The sequence below is a fragment of the Corylus avellana genome, chromosome 2 (assembly GCF_965113065.1).
Source record: "Corylus avellana chromosome 2, dhCorAvel1.hap1.2, whole genome shotgun sequence".
Classification (NCBI taxonomy): Eukaryota; Viridiplantae; Streptophyta; class Magnoliopsida; order Fagales; family Betulaceae; genus Corylus; species Corylus avellana.
The window spans coordinates 22080002-22101769 of record NC_142491.1 but is presented as its reverse complement, the minus strand read 5'-3'; the positions used below and the strand labels follow the sequence as shown (position 1 = coordinate 22101769).

Below are 21768 nucleotides of genomic sequence, written 5' to 3'. Positions count from 1 at the left end.
TTATGTCGCGTGTCGGGTTGGGTCATGTTCGAACCTTGAATATAAGATTATATAGGTCAATTATAACCTAACTCATTTAATTAAACGGTGCATACACTTCAACCCAAACTTTTTAATTTCATACTACGTGTCTGGTTTGCGAATCATGTAAAAAATTATTAGTTCTACTTATAATCACCTGTGGAATCAGAATTTTAGATGGGACAAAACTATTACAAAAAAAAAAAAAAAAAAAAAAAAAGGACCAGCGCCCTTTTCACATTTCGTTTTGCTCTTAAACAATTCCTCTTGTTTCGGTTTTTTTGTTTTTTTGTTTTTTTTTCATAAATTTCCAACTTTTTATAAGAAACGAGACATAGTACTATACATTCTCCCATCTTTCTACTTTTCAAAATCACCAATAATTATGTGTAGCTTATAAGTGAAACCCACATGAGCCCACAGATTCAATGATAATTTTGAAAAGTAAAAAGATGAGAGAATGATCAAGGAAGGAAATGAATCATTTCTCATAACAAAGAAAAACAGTCGGTGCAGATCGACAGCTGGCCTCCCCAAATCTTTTTGGCTCTTCACTATTGATTAGCAATTCTTTGTCTTGTTCAAAATTTCATTGACTTTCTATAAAAGATTATTCATTGTTTTAATATTGATCCATTTGAACTAAAAATTTAGTGGTTAAACAATATTTCATAATCAACTATAATTAAAAAGAATTAGGGCAAAAACAGTTATACTAATGTTTAATTTAATTAAAACAAATGTGCACATTATAAGTTATTATCAATATTGTCTCACCCGCACAATAGCATGCATTATCTCAAGCCAATAGCTTAAAGGTTTAATAAAAATATTTCATTGATAATCATTTCATCATAGTACAACGATGCTTAATTGCCTACTTATTCTAGTTAATTGTAGATAACTGCAACAATTATGAGTGTAGGCAAAAATAAAAAATAAAAATTTTAAAAAGTTTTGTACTCCACCAAGCTAGGAATGCTAGCAGTTCTCTCCATATTTTTCTTGTATTCTCAGAACTGATGTGAATTTTAAAATTATTATTGAAAAATGAAATCTGCAATTTTTCAATCTCATGTCCATCTGCCATCCATCTTTTTTTTTTAAAACCAATGATCATTAGATCTGCTTACCTTATACATATGGGTCATACATATCCATTTGTTAGTTTTAAAATAAAATAGGTGGAGATCATGGATGAAAGATGGACCGGAGATAGAAAAATAGCAGTTCTCTTGAAAAATTCGATAATAATTTTAAAAGGCAGATCACTTTTAAGAGGACACAAAGGAGACATATTTAAAGAGGACGTTTGGCATTACTCGTACTCCGTCATCACATGAGCTCTACACATGGTGGTCATCCAGAAGATTCAAGGTGCCTAATGATCTCAAATTAGGTGAACCTGGAGAGATATCATGTTTCCTAGGGTTCCCTTCAATGAGAGGACCTTCTTGCCAGACATGGTTCACCGTTTTCGTGGCACCATCAAGGGCCAGTGTAGCAAATATCATCATCTCATTGCCATTCTCAAATGTTGCAGAGAGATTTGAAACCCCAAAGCTCAAACTACCCTCTGGCAACCATGTGTGATATGCAGGCACTGGTGACGTGTATGCATGCATGGCTGAGCTGGAGGTTTGATAGGCCACAAGGGCTTGTGCTCCGACCATTCCTTGTCCTGTAGGGTTGATGCCCCAAGCAATCCATCTCGAATTTGAGGTTCCTGTGAGCCTGAAAGCAATGTCAACTTTGTTGGTTGATTGGTCGTAGCTCCAGTGAAGGAAAGCACTCAAAACAGGAAGGTCTTGGCATGAGGTGTATACCCTTTTGCTAGAGAAAGTATAGCTCTTGCAGGTTTGAGCGAATGATGAGGCACATAGAGAGAACAGAACACAAGAGAAAAACAACATTAATGTTGGAGCTTTTCCCATGGGGACTTAGAAAATTTGAAATTAAATCTGGATTATTGAAAAACTCGGGGGTAGTTCAAGCCCTAGGCGACCTCCAATTAAATAAAGCCCCCTTTAAGGCTTTAACATGGTAAAAAGTTAATCAATAGTATCTAATTAAGGCCTCAATTAATAATTGTATAATAGAGGTTCTATATGAAAAAATAGTTTAAAGTTCTAATATGGTAAAAAGTTAATAAATATATAGTATTTAATTAAGGTCACAATTAACAATTGTACAATATTAATAAATGTTATTTCTAAAAAAATATTTGAAGGCTCTAATATGGTAGAGTAATGCTACGCAGTAGCATTTCTTCAGGAAACCATCCATAACTACTGAGATGGTGTGGGTTAAGTGAATCATGGTTATCAGATTTTTTTATAATAATAATAATAATAAATAAATAAATAAAAAACAATATCACGCCTTCACCATTGAGTTCCCCAAAATCAATATGGTAAAAGGTTAATAAATAGTATCTAATTAAGGCTCTAATTAATAATTGTACAATAGAGTTTATTTATCAAAAAAATAGTTTAAGTCTTTAATATGATAAAAAGTTAATAAATAATATCTAATTAAGGCCCCTAATTATGGTAATAGTGTAATGCCCCAGTAAAATCAATTAATTAGTAATTGACTATATGGTTTACCTTTCAATCTTATTCTACGACGAACAAACTCAGGAATTTCATCATCTTAATTCGTAAAGAGTTAATTTGCAGTATAAAAGTTTTCACTTATAAATAGAGATAACTATAATTTAAACTTACCATCCATAAATAATAAGGGGAAGTCTAAAGCATGATCACATGCATAGATAAGCCTTCAAATATCGCAGTTAAAGACCAAACATCAAAATATATTACAACTCAAGTTTCACTATCACAATACGTAATCAAATTTTACTCTTAACAAGATAAAGCATGTAAATAATCTCGATCATGTCCTTGCAGGTGGCTCCGTCAACATCCCACATGTATTTGAGCCAGACAGGATCTAACTCCTCAAAAATAATTTGGATCAAATTCTTCGCAATAACCCGATTCTTCCCGGAATCCATCTTCAACTAAACTATCTATAATGATACACACACACACACATATATATACCACATTTTAATCTTATAACTATCCAACTTAACCAACTCTTACTTTCTTTTTAAAAATAAATAAATAAATAAGGACTAATCTAAAGTTTGTCGAGAAGTCAACACATTGTGGGATACTTAAGCTTATTAACCAACTCTTGACTTTCTTTTTTTAAATAAATAAATAAGGACATAATCTAAAGTTTGGTTGAAAAGTCTACACATTGTGGGATAGTTCTACGATGAAAATGTAATTTTTAATATTATTCTTTTTTAACAAAGATTAACGGTCACGTTAAATAGTTGTGAAATTAAAATGTAATTTGTAATATTGCTCTAACAAAATATATCGGACAATATCTTGATGATCAAAGTGAGTCGAGGCAAGATTTTAGGAATTGGTAGAGAGAGAGAGAGAGACTTTTGGCAAAATGCTAACCTTAAAAAAGAAGTCAAACCCACAAGCAACGGTCGTGTGTAGGAAACTTGTCCCCTCGTTGCAATATAGATGCCCGTAATTGGGCGCGAAACGTGGATTCAATATGAACAAATACATGCAGACAGTTACTAAACTTCAGGGGGAGAGAGAGAGAGAGAATAAACCAACATTCAAACACAAATCTCAGGTAGAGAACTGAAAACAAAAAAGAACAAGGAAACAAAGACAAACAAAAACAAAAGAGAAAAAATGGCACAAGCACAACCTGAGGAGAAAATGCAAGAAAATGATCACATGAAACAAACAAACAGTCCCTCTTTCAGATTCAATGCCCAGGCACCTGAATTTGTCCCAAGATCACTTACGCAGATGCCTGCGGTCTCAGATTATGCCTATCCTGCATGCTTCCACTTTCTTGGTGGCTCTGGTGGCTCTGATTGGATCTATGTTGGGGACCAAGAGCCTTCATATTTGATCTCCAACCCCAATCCCCCGCTGCCCGATCGCTCCAAAAGCACCTTCTCTGATGATCTTCAGCAAAAGATCATCAAACAGGTGATTCAATTTATCTTTTATTCTTAGTTTAAATTTTTAAGATAACTGGTGATTTAACATGTGGTATTATGATAAAAGTCCAAAGTTCAAATCCTAAATATGTTGAGCTTTTAAAAAAAAAGTGGTAATTTAACAGTTTTGATTGTTGATTATAACTTTTCTTTTATATATATATATATTATACTTTTTACCACCTTTCGAATTTCAGCATGGTATTTCTGTATGTATATATAACAGGTGGAATATCAATTCAGCGACATGAGTCTGCTTGCAAATGATTCTTTTATGAAACATGTAAATAAAGATCCTGAAGGTTATGGTAAGGATGATCATGGAAGACAACTTTTTGTACTCAATTATGCTTGTTTATGGATTCAAGCCATAAAAACAAAGATTCTCATTCTTGCATTTGTTGTCTTTGTAACAGTTCCAATACCTGTCATTGCTTCCACAAAAAAGATTAAGTCCCTTGTTAATATCAATAACACTATAATAACCCAAGCACTGCGGTCCTCTTCAAGGCTTGTATGTCTCTGCTTTCTTTTTATCTTGTTATGGAATACTTTCAATATTAAACATCAAATATATTTTCGGGAAAACTTTACTTACTTGCCCTGATGTTTTGACACTTCTGTAATCATATCATTAAAGTTTAAAAAGTTTTAATGTTGTTTTCTCATGTTTAAAAAGTTTACAAGGCCATCATATCCTTATCTTTAGGATTTAGGTTTGAATCAAACAGTTAATAAGTGAAATCCTTTATATTCCTGTAAAATTTATAAAAATTTAATTTTTTTCTTTTTTTTTTTTTTTTTTTAAAAAAAAAAGGAACAACTTGACCCACGGATGGCGGTGGGTTAGCGGTTGAGCATTTTTTTGGCCTTTTAAAAGAACAAGGGTAGTTTGGGTATTTTAATGTCCTTGGCTATGATTTAACATAAAGTTTATTTAATAGATATGTGACATTGCAAAATTTTAAAACATAAGAACCCGACATTATAACTTTTTAAATTTTAAGAGCACAATTGAAAAAGTGCCGAAATATTAATTATGAGGTAAGTGAACTTTCCCCTGTATTGTCTTTGTGGTTTATAAATACTGATCCTATTTTATGATGCATGAAAGGTTGTAAGTTCTGATGGCAAGAAGGTTAGACGTAAACACCCTTTCACTGAGAAAGAAAAAGAGGATTTGCAGGTAGAAGAACTGCAAGACTTCCTATATATATATATAGCACATGGATAAAGAAAATGTTTTAATTTAGAAAGTTTTTTCTTGCAGTCTCGTACAGTTGTTGCAGAGAATTTGCCTGAAGATCACTCTCATCAAAACCTTGAGAAAATATTTGGTGTGGTCGGAAGGTTTGGTCTTTTAACCTTGTAATTTTACATGCTCCTCTTCTGGTGTACGTGTTTAAATGTGAAGAAGAAGGTCTTCCTTGTTGCTCATTTTGGGTTTTGTCACTGAGCAGCGTGAAAGCAGTTCGGATATGTTATCCCCAAGAATCCCACTCGTCTCGATCCAAAGGCGATTGTTTAGTTAGCAACAAGGTAGAAATTATTTTTGAACTACACATGATTTATCACACCCGTTTCACATCAGCTAATGTGCTATGTATGAACAAAAGAAAAATGATCAACTAAATCACGTTACGTCAATAGATACAAAATAGGTGTAAAGAATAACGTTACTCATGAACTAATCCATTTTGTTTTTGCATGAATTCCTTTTGGCTTTAGCTGCATGCACTTGTGGAATATGAGACTGCGGATAAAGCTGAGAAAGCGGTATGTAAAAATCAAGAAGAAATTTTAATATTTATGCAGACTTTCTTACTTCTTTATTGTTGTTACTACATATCATCTTCACCTTGCAACAGCATCAATAACTCGCCATCTTCACCAGGTTGAGAAATTGAATGATGAAAGGAACTGGAGAATAGGGCTTCGTGTAAGGTCGATGATTAGACGCTCGGTATGTATCTCATCTAATAAGCTTTTGAATTCTTAAGAAATGATAAAAAATCATTCTCCATCTTATCTTTTACTCATTTTTCTATAGTGAATATGTGAATTTATCATTTAATTTATAAAAATAAAATATTTATAAAAAATGATTGAGAAAATGATGTGCAGCCAAGATGTGTTCTAAAGAACAGGAAGTCAGAATTGGATGGCATTTTAGAGGACTCTGAGGCAACACCTCATGAATCCATTGAAGATTCCTGTCAGCCAAACAACACAGAATCAGTTGTCGAGGGCAACGTACGTAAGATTAATCCTTCATCGAATATAGCTAATCATATTAGAGAATCTTTATGCAGATAAAAATAAATAAATAAATAAACAAGCTCTATGATCTTTAAGGACTTTTTTCTGTTTATGTATGCTAGATCATCAATTATTTTAAAGGTTTTAAGTATTAGGAATAGATGAATTTAATCATTTAATTAATACTCTAACACTTTTCCTCATGTGAGATTTGAACTCATACAAAGACATCTACAATTGTATAATGTCAAATTACCAATTATCCAAAAAAAAACTTAAACTAACATAAATGGGTAAATTTGACTATTTAATTAATACTATAACATTCTGATTTGCTCCCTCTATGAACCTCATTCATCTCACCATGTTGCATTAAAGAGCTTAAAAAGTGATTTTAGCATATAAAAATGTAACAACAAAAAATGGGTCTGTTTGGTAAAAAAAACACTTGACTTTTTTGCTCTAAAAAAAGCCCAAAACTACATTTTGGAAGTAGCTTAAAAATGAAGTTTTTCGAAAAAGCTATTTCATACCTCTTTTATAGACAAAAACTCTATACTGCCTTTTGGAAGAAGCTTAAAAATGAATTTTTTTCGAAAAAGCTTTTTCAGCCCTTTTTTGTAGACAAAAACTCTATCCACTAACGTAATTTCAAACCGGCTCTAAATCTCAACTTTTTTTTTTTTTTTTTTTAAGATAACCTTAAACGTTGCACCAAAAGCATATTTGAGATTGTATTTAGAAATAGAGTTTTTCCTCATTTTTAAGCATCTAAAAATGCAATTTTAGGCTTTAATAGAAAAAGAATTCAAAGAAGTGCGCTTCTTATGTTTTTTATCAAACTGACTCATTTTTGTCTAGCACTAGAGCGCTTTTTAAGTTCTTTAACACAATTCCAAAAATGAAAATTAAGTACACTATTATTATCTTAATTTGACCTTGTTGATACACTTTCCCTCCAAACAAAAGGGGGTCTTAATTTGATTAAAAAGAATGAATGTATATATAATTGATTGGCAGGCTGAGGAAAATTCATTGGGATCAAAGAAAGGATGGGGTCGAGTTCGAGGAAAATGGAAAGGGCGTGGTCTAAGCCACTGTGGGCGTGGGCTGCTGCTGCCCTCTTCTCCATTATTGCAAATCGGCATTCTGTGTGAAGCTTCTGCCAAACACCCTTCCAAGAGCCCAAGAATGCCAGATGGGACAAGGGGTTTCACCATGGGAAGAGGAAAGCCATTGACTAATATTCCACCTCATCAACCTGCTGCTTCACCTTAAGAGTGATGGGTAGTGCCCTAATTTGGTCTTCTTCTTTTTTTTCGCCCTAAAGGTTTTTGGCCTTTAATTAGTTCATATAAAGTGGCTCTACATTCACCCAGCTTAGTCTTCAAGAAATCTGGGGAATTGGTCAAGTAGCCAATAATATGTGGAATATTGGTCTATAATTATATATATATATATATATATGTAGAGGTCATGACAATGGTTGTAGGTATTTGGTGTTCACATTTTTGTCTAATTTTTTTTTTTTTTTTTTTAAGAATTTTATAGGATAATAAAATCAATGTTTCAATGGACAAAGCTACTAAATATTGTTCTAATTATTTTTAACGTAATTTGGATTATGTGTGTGTGTGCGTATGTGTGTGTATAGCTGAAAATGGGTACTATTGAGTATTAGATCAAACCTTTGGTTCTAGTTGTAAAATTGTAAAATAGCACAAACTTGGGTAACTAATTTAATTACTAAAGCAGTACTAATTAAGAAATCAAATGACAATGTAACCCATAACTAATAGTATTATCTTATATATCAACAAGTATGTAGATATCTTTCCTTGTTGTGCTAAGTCTAAAAGGAGACAAAATTATCGACCCTAAAAGATCTAAGAAGATATATATAATTAGAAAACGAGTGTATTCATGAAAATTGTTGAAGAGTATTGAACTTATAGAAATTTTCGAAAGGAAGGTGGCGCGTACCGCATGCTATGACGATTTTAGCAATTTTCCGATGGCGATTTCAGTTGTACGTGCTTCGAACCCGAATAAGTGACTGGAAGATAGAAGGTGATCAGCGGTTGAAAAAGATGAAGAAGATGAGGGTTAGGAAGAATAAGGTATGAGAGGCGGAAGCAAGATGTGGTAGGATTTGGGGGCTATAGAATTAAGCTTAATTTATTGTAGGGGACTGATGTGGAGTGAGGCCTGATGTGTTAATTCTAGCTGTAATTTTTGAAAGTCGAAAGTAAATATTAACATGTGTCGTGCTTTTATTGGGTATGACCTGGCAAACTGATAGACTTTGATAAGTTATTTGACGAAAATTGATTTTATTGTTCAGTAAATTATTATTTTGGCCTAATCTCTAAATTATTTTTTATACTGCATGGAGTAATTTGTAATTTAAGATTTAAGTCAATCACATAAACTAATCTTAATTTACATTTATTCCTATTAAATAAATTAAGTCTTAGTCGAATTTATTCAAGCGGATTCGAAAATGGTCAAACTTATTTAATTCGGGCCCTACTTGGGAACAATGGGGGGGGGGGGGGGACGACCTTGACCTTGATAGCTTGACAGGATGAAAGACTCTTCAATTCTCAACACCGTTTGAGATGTTGGTAAGTTGGTTACTCTTGAAAGAAAAGGAATTAGGATCCTCTCCATTTTATTTGAACTGGATAATATCTCGTTAGTTATAGTGGAAGGTATTTTTGTTCCCTCAAAAAGTAAAAAGACAAAATACTCATCCACTATAACTAATTGGACAATATCCAGTTCAAATGAAATTGAGAGCCGACTTCTTGATTTTATTGGGTATGACCTGGCAAACTGATAGACTCTGATAAGGTATTCTACAAAAATTGATTTTATTGAACAGTAAATTGTTATTTTGGCTTGATCTCTAAATTATTTTTTATACTGCATGGAGTAATTTGTAATTTAAGTCAATCACATAAACTAATCTTAATTTACATTTATTCCTATTAAATAAATTAAGTCTTAGTCGAATTTATTCGAGCCAATTCGAAATGGTCAAACTTATTTATTTCGGGCCCTACTTGGGAACAATTGGGGGATGACCTTGACAACTTGACCAGATAAAAGACTCTTCAATTCTCAACACGATTTGAGATGTCGGTAAGTCGGTTACTCTTGAAAGAAAAGGAATTAAGATCCTCTCCATTTCATTTAAACTGGATAATATCTCATTAGTTATAGTGGAAGGTATTTTTGTCCCCTCAAAAAATAAAAAGACAAAAATACTCATCCACTATAACTAACTCGATAATATCCAGTTCAAATAAAATTAAGAGTATCATGTTCCAAAGAAAAGGCCGACTTCTTGATTTTATTGGATATGACTTGGCAAACTGATAGACTTTGATAAGTTATTGACGAAAATTGATTTTATTATCAATAAATTGTTATTTTGGCCTTATCTCTAAATTATTTTTTATACTGCATGGAGTAATTTGTAATTTAAGTCAATCACATAAACTAATTTTAATTTACATTTATTCCTATTAAATAAATTAAGTCTTAGTCGAATTTATTCGAGCCAATTCGAAATGGTGTGACAAACAAGCTTATTTATTTTTGGCCCTACTTGGGAACAATGGTGGGGGACAACAATAAACTCTTGGGTTGACCTTGACCGGATGAAAGACTCTTCTCAACACAGTTTGAGATGTCGGTAAGTCGGTTACTCTTGAAATAAAAAGAATTATGATCATTTCTATTTCATTTAAACTGGATAATATTCAATTAGTTATAATAGAGGGTATTTTTGTCTCCTCAAAAAGTGAAAAGACAAAAATACTTCTCCACTATAACTAACTAGTTCAAATGAAATTGAGATGATTCTGATCTAAAGAAAAGGCCGACTTCTTGTCCTAAAAAATTAATGTTTGAATCTTGACCGTCCAATATCAGACAACAGGATATGTAACGTTATGGGAAAACTGGAGGGAAGCCAATTCCTTGAAATTGGTCGGATAAAGAGAATTCATGGGGCGTGGAAAAGAGATATTACCATAAAGTCCAGCCTGCGTTCCCTTTTAGCTGGGTTTCTTAAGGTATTGTTGGGCCCAGTTTAAATTGGCCCAACCATTGGTAAAACGATTCGTCTCTGAGAAACTTATTGGAGAAAATTTTCTCTGGATTTGACTAAGTTCACATTGTCAATGACTCAATATCTTTAAAATTTAAACTAATAAAAAATAGTGAATTAAATTATTTAATAAATACTTTAACACTTTTATCTCCTTAACAAATGGAACACAACACTTAGAATATTTAACTAAATTATAGAGTCAGGATTTAGACTTTTTTTTTTTTCTAATTAAAAAGGCAGGCAAGAGATCACCAACTATGACTATTTTAGTCGAGCGTGACTATAGTAGCACCTACCCGTTGAGAGCCGCACAAGAGAGGCCTAAACGGTGGAACCACATACGCTCACTCAAGCCCGACTAATCCATAACCCTATCCAATCCCACCAGGCACCAAGGCATCAATAGATTACACTTATTAGGCATGGAGGTTCCCATTACGAGATTTGAACCTATGCCCTAGTGTTTACCTAATAATTTTGAGAATTTTCTTAGGACATTAAACCACCATCCTAAATGATCAAAATGTAGACTTATGACATCTACTTTGATACCATTTTTTTTTTATCACTAGTCTTATACCATATTAACTCGCTACTTATCCTAAAAGTTTAAACGGATAGAAAATCATAAATTTAATTATTTAATTACTACCATCCAACCCAGTACTTTAGTCATAATCGAAGAACCGATAATATATATATATATTAACCAAGATAATAGATTTGAACATGAAGTTTTGGTTGGAAGGTTATTTAATTTAATTTTGGGGTGCTAACAGACACATATTATTCTTCATTTGGATGGATCCAGGAATTTGATATCTTCTCAGGTAGAAGCCAGGAGAAAAAATATTTTTGGGGAGGTGTTGATGGTTGCCTGGTTGGCATTATTCACCAAATTCTTTTCTACATTTGTCCCTTTGGGTACATAATGTCCTTTTTATTGTAGTGTTTTCCATTTTAATATTTCCATACCTACCAATCAAAGGGTCTAGCCTTTGAAGGAATCTTCAATAGGACTAGTTTTCTTTGTGGGACCAATTGCATATATTTTGCTTCATCTACCATGTGACTTTGCCTACTAAAATATATTCTCTTCTCATTTCCCTAATCTATCTACCAATAAGAGAAAGAATATTATACTTAATTATTAGATTGGAATATAAATAAAATAATAAATTATCCTATTTTAGAGAAAGAATTGTTGATAAGAGAGGTTCCATCATTTTCACTCACTCTTTTTCACCAAAACAAAACAATCTATACCATATATAAAGTGGACCTATCAATGTGGGCTCCTTTCATTATATCTTGTCTACAAGATTCTCTCTATTATTTTGCTTGTGAGAGTGACTGTTTTGTCATGCATGAGATGAAAAGAAAAATTGATTGTGTTTTCTTAGTGGGATATGGCTGGGTTAGGTAAAGGGATGAAATCTTGGGGTTTTGAATAATTTGACCCATCTTAGTCCCTGTTTGGAGACCACATAATTGGGTGAGCTGGCCTCCTCACAACCATATAATGTGATGGCTAATGAATTCCTCAAAACCTTTTTTTTTTCATATACATGATACATGTACTTTGTTTTGTGGAAATGAGTAATTTCTCAAAATAGTAAGATTGAAGATTTTGGTTTAGATGTTGGGTGAAGGCATGGCATCATGCAAATAAGATTGATCGGAAAGGGCAGATTCGGGTTTAGTAGAATTGATATCCTTAACATTAAATTCGTATCCACTTTGATTTAGATGTTGGTTGAAGGCGTGGACATCATATCATGCAAATCAGATTGACTAAAAAGGGCAGATTCGGGTTTAGTAGAATTGATATCCTTAACATTAAATTTGTATCCACTTTGATTTGTGTGCACCACGGTGTGTCTCGTCATTAACTGCTAATGTAACAACCCTAACTTGTGTCTTACGTGCACGTAATACTGGATTTGACAAATGCCTTTCCCATATGTGCCTACTTATTCTTTCTCGAACCTTCTCCCACTCAACATATTTTATACATGAAGCATGGAGGATTAAGCTTGCAATCCTTTTGGCTTAGGTTGGAAATATTCAAAGAACTCATTGGACAATGCGCTTTAGGCTAACTTTTTGCTTTTTAGTAAAAAATAAAAACAGCCATAAAAAAAAAAATAAATAAATAAATAACAGAAAGCACTTTTAAAATGTTTTATCAAAGGAATCCATTTTCTCCCAAACAGGGCTTTAAGTTGCTGTATTGAAATTGTGGTGAGCTTTCATTGGAGTAAGATTGAGGATAACCACAAGAAAGAAAGAAAGAAAGGAACAAACCCTATTATATTCTATGGAAAGATAAGTCCGGATCTTGTCCTGTTTTCTTGTACGACTTAAACATTGTCCCCCACCTATTGAATTTGGAATATTGAAATAATCATTTAAGGAGGACACGTTTCTACCCATTCCATTAACAAAAACAGTAAAAATTCAAGACAGAATCATCCCAAAAGATCTGAGTAATAATTTTTAAACATGCAACACATTTATTTATTTATTTAAATCAGCTCAAGTGCCAAATTTAATCAAATCTTATCACAGGGTTCAACAGTTGGGATTCATTCAAAAACAGCCCATAGGATCTGAATTCTGAAGTTGCAGGAATCTTAGGAACCAATATTCCTCAGAACCAACTTTTTACAAGCTTTTTAGATGGACCAACCAAAACTTTCTCCTGATAAATTCTTGGTTGGGATCTGTAGTTTTCAGAAAAGCAAAACCCTGATAATTATTCTGAGCTGGTAATAACTTGAGAAGAGCTTGGCAATTCTCTGTCATGGCTATGGAGAATGAATTATTTGACCCCTTAAGCAACTTCAGAAAATGGCAAAAATGCACAAATGCCCATCAAATAGATTTCAAACGTCAGGGAATAGGATAAAAGTGCATACTGAAATACTAATATTAAATATTTCAAGAAATTATTGGAGTAACCAAGAGCTTTTATGATATGGGAAAAATGGCCTCCTTTTTTTTCCATGCAAGGCATGGATTAGCTTAGAATTCATGTACCAATCCCGCAATAAAACAACTCCTCAAATATGAGACAGAAGGAAAGCTAATCCTACAAAATTTCACATACTCTTTCAAGATCCTTCTCATTTTATGTATAATGTAATATTCTTGTGTAGTAATCAGCTCCTCCCATGTATACTTGTTATCTGCAAAATTCATGGTGGATGAACTCTATACATCAGTTTTCCAGGTTTCTGAATGTGACTTTTTCCAGCTATAGCCCTCAGATTTTGCATCTTCATCATCTTCCATGCTGTCACCCCCTGTGGTTGAAGTCCCCCCAGTGTTTCCAGCTAACTGGAGGGGACCTTGGGGAGAACCAGACTGGGAATTACATGCCTTAGAGGAGTCACCATACTGATCTTGGGACATCCATAAACCTCCTAAAACAACAACAGATTGATTTGCAGGGGAAGCTCCCCCAGTAGCTGGAAGCCTTCGAGTATGAAGTCTGTATTTCTGCAAGAGAAAAAAAAAAACCTTGAATCAATTTTCATCATCAAAATTCAAGTTCCAGTCAAAATCTCAATCTTTAATAAACCCATTATCCTCATTCTTCCCAACAACCAAATATAGCAGAAAGGGCAAAAGGAAAATTAAGAACCTACTTGTAAATGACTCTTAACTTCATCATTGGTCAACCCGTCAACCTGCATCAGTTCTCTAATTTGCTTTGGCGTGGCTGCTGTAGAAGATCCAGAAAGTTCAAATTAGAACCTTTCATATCAAAAGTGAGAGTAATGCAATCTATTACAGCTATGTATGCACAGAAAGCTTTCGAGAGATCCATGGATGTTATGCATCAAACACTATTTCCCTCTAAATCAATCTCCCTATAATACAATTTTATATCTTATCATGTGGGAAAATTTACTTCATATCCAAAATCTCCATCTTTGAGATGAAAGTGGCCTCAAGTCGAACAAATTTGTTATTTTTATAGGTAATCAAAATATCATTAAAAGCAAAAAGCCCAATAAAGGGAATTTCATCCAAACTCATATAATCTCTAATGTCGATTTTACTTTCAGTTTCTAACCTTGTGAGCCTCCAAGCTGCTGCAAAGCACTGACGAACCGCCTATGCAACTCCGGTGACCAGCACCTCCTCTGCTTCCTAGAGGACTGCTGCTGCTGCTGCTGCTGCTGCGATTGCTGTGCTCCGTTCCGTATATTTGCATTTGGAGCAGAGGAGGAAACCACTCTGCTACTGCCGATTCTCGAACCATTAGCACCCGATTCCTCCCTCAGATTCTTAATCCCCGGCGTGAGAAGAGAAAGCCCATCAACCGACAGTTCCTCCTTCTCTTCCTTACTGGCCACGGGAAAAGCCGAACACGACTTGAATGGCATAAATCCCCTGCCTTCACTTCTGTTCCTACAAGAGGAAAATGGATCCTCGCTTCCTAAGCCATTCTTTTCCTCATTTTTCTGCCATAACCAAATAAAAAACATCAATTTATCTCAATCAGATTGCCTCAAAAATTAGCAATTAAATTTGACAAAAAGAAAAATTCACATGACGTTTCTGGGTCTATGAAGTTATAATATTTTAGTTCTTTTTCTTTATACCTTAGTGTCTAATTTGGGATTTTGTTTGGTGCCATCAGTAAAGGGGTAATCATCAGTGTTCCAGAGCTGCACAGAGCTCATCCAATTCTTCTTATCCCTGTGGTCTTTTTCTTTCTTATTTTCTTCATTTCGATCACAATCTTTCTTCAGTGGTATGAACTCCTCCAACACTGGTTGAACGTCATTTTTTGAAGTGCATTGAATTGACTCCTCATCCTTCAAATGGCGAATCGCTGCAAAGACACACACAGACAGAAAAGAAAAATTATTAAAATAACAGATAAACTTATTGATCAACATGTTCAAAAGTGAAAACCCATCTCAGAATTGGAATCCAAAAACTCATTGCCACAATTGAATTTCCATATATAACCAAAAAAAAAAAAAACACAGATGCATAAACAATAAAAACCCAAAATCCCATCTCCAAAATTGCATTATCTAAGTCAAACTAACAAACATGAAGAAGCCCATACATCAGAATCCTCTTAAAAAGAAAAGCCCATCTCCAAAACCATATGTATTCCCAAAATCATCACAGAAAACAAAAGCAGAAAATCAAAACCAACCATCAATCAATAAATTCATGCAGAGAGGAAGCTCGCGCTTAAACGCGTCGATCTTCCTCATTTCCTCCTCCAATCTCTTCACGAACTCCTCCAGCCTCGCCGCCCTCTCCGACACGTTCCCGATCATGGAAACCTCCCTTCGAAAATCACAGATCGTTTTGGGCACAAACGTCGGCCTAAAATCCAAGCTCAACTCCGGTGGAACCGAACCCATTTCCAATCTTTCTCCCTATTATTCTCCCCACCCTTCTTTCTCTCTGCAATAAATATTTATCACCCCCAGAGAAAAATACAGAAAACACTCAGGATCTGCCAATAGATATATACATATATTATATAGTGAGGGAGAAGAGAGAGAAAAGAAAAAAGAAAAAAGTGGGGTAATGGGAAAGGAAAAAAAATCGAAGTTGAAATTTCTACGCGAAGATTCTGTTTGTTAAGGAAGAGAACATCGCCGAGTTTCGACGGGTTACACAAAAAGTCACTTTCGCGTCGTCGCGTATTAAATCCACCGCAACTCGAGGGGATCTCCGAGTCCACTCAGCATCCAATCCGGGTCGACCCGTACACATATGGTAGGTTGCTTTCTTGTTCCAAATCCTTCATTGATTCCCTTTGAAGGGACTACAATTTTTCGCACGTGGCTGTTTTCGAAGCGTGGTAAGTTACAATAATATATATTTTTATTTATATATTGAAACGCGTAGTAGCGGTTCTGACTCTAAAAACGAGAGGGTTTTTATTGGGTGATAAATGAGAGATGTTTATCAAGTCATGAGTTGTTTTTATTATTATTATTATTTATTTATTTATTTATTTTGTGGATTTACTTTGTTGGATAATTAGTTTTGGTGGCTTTTAACTCGTTTACGTTTTGAGTAAATATAAACATATTCTTATTATAGTCATTCTAAAAAACCAAGAATGGATTCATTTTTTTGTTTTCAACACGGTATATATGACTAATTAAAGTGTTTTAAATTATCCTCCGCGTAATCACGCGGATAAATAAATTTAAGAATTCGAATCTCGACGAACAATGTGAAGAACGTGATTATTTTTTTTTCTCTCTCTATCTCTACGAAGTGTAACAAAAAGTAAAAACTAATCATTCAAGACGGGTTGTTCTAAATTGTGAGGTCGGGGGTTTTAAAGTCGGATTCAACTGCTCCCTATACCTGTAATTATGAAATGTTTTTAGAAAAATATTATTTAGTAGACTGATATACTATTGTTATACGATTAAAATGACGTGGCAGTAAAAATTACTCTTTGAATCAACAAAGACTTAAAAAAAGAAACGAAAAGTAAGTAGCTGATTTTTACTGTCACTTCATCCCATAAATAAAAAAATATCTGAAATAGTGTCAATGTTAGTGCTTTCCTATTAGGTGCTAATAGATGGATCAAAAGTGATCGATAAGACATGCTCAAGACTTTTGCTAGAATATATCAAAATCTTTGTAGATAATCATCACTTGTCCCACCTATCAATTCTAGGTTTCACCAGAATTGATACATTTTATGTAGATAAAATATGAGAAAAATCGATGACTATGATTAGCAAGAACCAATGGTCAGATGAAAAATGTTGTGCAATAATTTTTAGCATATTTTAATCGCAAATGAGCGTTACGTGTTAAATGACGTGATACTTATCACGTCAATTCGTAACAAACTTATCGCCAATACCCTTAGTAGTAATTTGTTAATTTTGTGTATTGATAGAAAAAATAACTTGCTAACTAGCAATAGTTTCACCTTGGACATGGCAGTGAAGTAGTCGAGCTTGCATTAAACTATTTATCTCAACAATTTATACTAATATAAAATACTTAATTTAATCATTTAATTTTTATTCTAACCCCATTCCTTGCAATTTTGTATATAAGCTCAAACTCTTTTTTAATTAGCGAGGTCCAAAACACGAGAAATATTTAATTAAAATACTTATAGTAGTACCCTCAAATCAAATCAGTCAGTCTCACATAATCATCCTGAAAAGGAAAAGAATATTAGTGGACCGTTGGACGTAGCATGTGACGCTAGGCATATAGTCGCTACTCACTAGGCATGTGACAAAGGTTAGGGTAAAATGTAGGCTCTAATTGCAACAAATTTGACCAAGTCCTAAAGTTTTCCCAATTCTTACCCTCTTAGGATCAAAGTGATAGTTTCATAGTCTCTAGCATAATTTTAGCAATATATATAAGTTCTCTTCTTTTTCTTTTTCCTAATCAATCTTATTACTAATTTTCATGTTCAAGATTACATACATATTTTGATCAAAAACTATGTACATGTTCCTTACCACACCAACCATAAAATAAAAATAAAAATAAAAATAAAAAGCCTATAAATTTGTTAAAAAAAAAATCTATTCGGATCTTCTTCTTTTTTAACTTTATTAATGATGGCCTAAAAAAATTTTAATGCAGTTCGGCCCTCCAAAGTTTGAGTGTGTTTGGCGCCAAACTCATCTCATTTTTTCCGTTTCTCAAAAAATAATAATAATTAACCTCACTTTTTCCTATTACCAAGCATTTTTTTTTCACAAAAAAAAAATAAAATAAAATATCTTCTTTCTTTTTTTTTTTTTCTTTATCACATTAATTAACAAAAAAAAAAAAAAAATGCAACAAATTTGTTAAGCAAACGGGATGGTTACATCATCATTGTAGAAAGAGTGTGCCCCTTGAACTCTGTCAACTCTTGTAAAGCAAGTTTTTCCCGGAGAAAAAGTTAAAAAAGATAAGTGCAAAAACTTTACACTAAACCTTGAATTAGTCCATTGAATTGGTCAATATTCTGACTCATCACCCCCAAAGATTTCTTCATCATTTTTATTTATTTTTTAACTTAAAAATAAAAATAAAAATATATATTAAAAGTATAGAAGTACTTGAACAGAGTCAAAAAAAGGTTAACGGGTTTTTTTATTATTATTATTATTATTAATATTTTATATAAAATGATGTGCCACGTTTTTGCATCTCTACATTATGGGTGATGAAAGAATCTTTCATTTCCTTTATGGGAACAAGGAAGACCACCAAAGAGGAATATTGAGGCCAGTCTATGTTCATTGGGATTCCAACACTTGGATATTATTTTTACCCATATATATATATATGAATTAATTCTTGACAATTGGCTAGAGATTCTTCAATGTTCTTGGGGCAATGCTTTTGGGTCTCGATTCCAGAAGGAATCGCCACTTTCTGTGACCCACAGGTTCATGTTCGTCTTAATTGGTGGGTTAGAAAAATTTTTGGTTGCTTTCTTGATTGGATTCCCAAAACCCCTTTATTTCCTCATATTTGCTCCCCACGGTCCACAAGGGAACAGGCATCTCTGAGTTGGCTTAAAGTTTGTACCATACGCCAAGTGGGAATAAAAGGACCAATTTGTAGATGTATTCTAAGTACTAGAAAGTACCATCCACATCTTTCTGCTTTTTTCCGCCTATTGTTAATCAGTAGACTATTGTTTTATACGACTGTCATACAATTAAAATAACGGGACAATTAAATCAGTTATTACTAATCAATTGTGTCAACAAATTGTAAAAAAAATATGTAAATCCGTTGCGTTATTCGTGAGCGTGTGCGAAATACCGTATAGCACTCAAAACTAGTTTTCACAAAGGGATGGTGCAAGATTTGTAGCATGTCAATCAACATGTAAGGAAAACACTAACATGTGCTAAGTGGGAAATCTTTTTAAGATTACTTCAGCAAGATTGTTGTAGCATGTGAAATCACTACATGCATGCACATGTAAAGTTTCAATTTTTTTTGTTTTCCTTTTTTTTTTCATAAAAAGAAAAGAAAATTAAAATTAAATTTAGAGTAATAGAAGAAACATGATTTTTCGTATAACAATTAATATAAGTAAATAAAACAATTAATTTATAACAGGGACACCATACAAGATGTGATTGGGTCGTGTGAAAGTAGCAACTGGAAGAGCGCGTGGAGGTGCCGGGTCCAACAATTGGGTGGCTTAGAGATAAGGAATCTTGGGGAGTTTTTGAGGGCCCCATTTTCGATATTGCCCGAGATTTCAACTACGTTACCATTATAAAGAGGACAGAAGGAGAAGATGCTCTTTAGTCTTTTTCTATAACAGAGAGAGAAATAAATAAATAAATAAAAAAGGACAAGCTTTTTACAGCCGTTAGATTCCACGTCTCTTCCATAGAATTAAGAATCTGCGTCTTCGTTTCCTTCCACCAAAATTCAATTTAATTTTGTTTGTTGGTGACTGTGGGATAACATTATTCTAATCAAATATTTGTTTTTTATTCTATCTTAAACGTGGGGTTTGGATTGGATCCACTCCTGTTTCCCGCATCTCCATTGGTGTCTTGTCGGATGCTTGTACTTGAAGAATCTATGCATTTTGTTTCCCATTCTGCCCCTTTCATTTTCACCATTTTCACCATTTTTCATTCATATTTTGAACTGTCATTTTCTTATATCTAACCTTTTTTTAAAATTTTTTATTTTTTTATTTTTTTTTATTTTTATTTTTTTACACAAGTTATTTTATTTTCTTATCAATGAATAAAAATTTATAATTTTTTTAGGGGTGAAAAGGCGGTTGCAGTTAGCGGTTAGTGGCTAAAACCTCTGACCGCAACGGCCTAGGCGGTTAACTGCATCCTAATAACGCTTTTTTACTAACCGCGTTTTTTGGCCTGAGCTTTTTATTTTGCTGATTTTAAGGCTCACTTAAAACAATGTCTTTTCCTTTTCAAATTTCATGGTCATTTTAGCATTAAAAATTGTTATATATCAAAATCTTTGCTGGTCACTTTCTACGAATCTATACAACATATAATACAAATAAAATTACAAAAATTTTTGTAAATCATCACTTCACTTGTAGTCTTGTACACAACATACAAATAAATATATATAATAAAACTATATATATATATATAAAGCGGTTAGCGGTTAGCAGTTAATACGATTAGTGGTTAGCAGTTTTAAATTTTCACCCATAATTTTTTCTATATTATTTTCATCTCCTCTTACAAATCAACTATTAAATTTGTGAACTTATGTGAACCTCACATAAATCAATGGTGGACATTACAAATTTAATGGTGGACCTATTAAATTTGTAAAAGAATATTAGAAAAATATGGACAAATTATTGATACAGATCATTTATCAACATTGACTCTACAATTTATTTTCTATTAAAATAGTCGCATTAACTTGTCTAAACTTTTAAAATAAGTGGTGATTTAATACAAATTAGCAATATATATATATATATATATATATATATATATATATATATATATTGCTAATTTGTATTAAATCACCACTTATTTTAAAAGTTTAGACAAGTTAATGCGACTATTTTAATAGAAAATAAATTGTAGAGTCAATGTTTAAACTTGTGACATCAGCTTCGATATCATGTTAAATCATCACTTATCTAAAAAATTTAAGTTAAGAAAAAAAAATTAATTATTTAATTAATACTTTAACATTTTTAACGACACTGACTTAATTGATGCTAGCTATGTGTGTGTTCAAAATAAGTAGTATAAAACAAAATCTTTAGGTTGAGTTAAGGTTCAACCTTAATTTTGTCATTTTTCTTGATTAATTAAGGCTACGTTTATTTCAATGTAAAATGTTTCGTTGGAAAATATTTTCAACAAAAAAATGTTTTTTTTTTTTTCTAAAAATATTTTTCGGTATTTGGTTCGTACAAAAAATTAGTGACGGTATAAAACATCAGGCGACTTCTAGCAAACACCGCGGCGAATTTTGATGAACTCTGACGGCAACAAAGAATAAACTATGAGAGAAGGTACGTGCAAAATAGAGAAGCTCAAACTCAAAAAATAGTTTACAGTTTAAAAAAATTGAAACCATTTTGTAGAAAATTAAAGAAAGTTTTCATGATCAACATAAAATGTTTTTGTTTTAACCATGATTTTCGGTGTTACTAAACACCAAAAAAAATAGAGAAAATGTTTTCCAAAAAATATTTTACATCTAAACAAATAGAACCTAATTAAAAGCTAACTTCTTTTGAAACACTTTTATTTTATATTATTTAGATTTTGATTACATAAGAGTGCATTCTACCGGTTTAGAGTGA

General features: G+C 32.9%; 2 protein-coding genes and 1 pseudogene across 2 annotated transcripts; 1 reads left to right on the top strand and 2 right to left on the bottom strand.

Moving 5' to 3' along the window:
- Nucleotides 1-1367: 1367 nt before the first annotated feature.
- Nucleotides 1368-1955, bottom strand: LOC132168850 (cytochrome b561 and DOMON domain-containing protein At5g47530 pseudogene; annotated as a pseudogene).
- Nucleotides 1956-3755: 1800 nt separating this feature from the next.
- Nucleotides 3756-7609, top strand: LARP6C (RNA-binding protein). The gene is made up of 10 exons (XM_059579903.2): nucleotides 3756-4061; nucleotides 4299-4380; nucleotides 4489-4586; nucleotides 5187-5258; nucleotides 5343-5422; nucleotides 5533-5611; nucleotides 5801-5848; nucleotides 5967-6035; nucleotides 6197-6325; nucleotides 7352-7609. The coding sequence occupies exons 1-10, from the start codon at nucleotides 3756-3758 to the stop codon at nucleotides 7607-7609; spliced, it is 1221 nt and encodes a 406-aa protein (XP_059435886.2).
- A 5805-nt stretch (nucleotides 7610-13414) lies between these two features.
- On the bottom strand, nucleotides 13415-16218 carry LOC132167355 (transcription factor HHO6-like). The gene is given in 6 exon segments (XM_059578301.2): nucleotides 13415-13708; nucleotides 13710-13958; nucleotides 14108-14184; nucleotides 14539-14929; nucleotides 15071-15303; nucleotides 15640-16218. Coding segments are annotated over 6 exon segments (1218 nt in total). The 5' UTR covers nucleotides 15854-16218; the 3' UTR covers nucleotides 13415-13654.
- Nucleotides 16219-21768: the final 5550 nt, after the last annotated feature.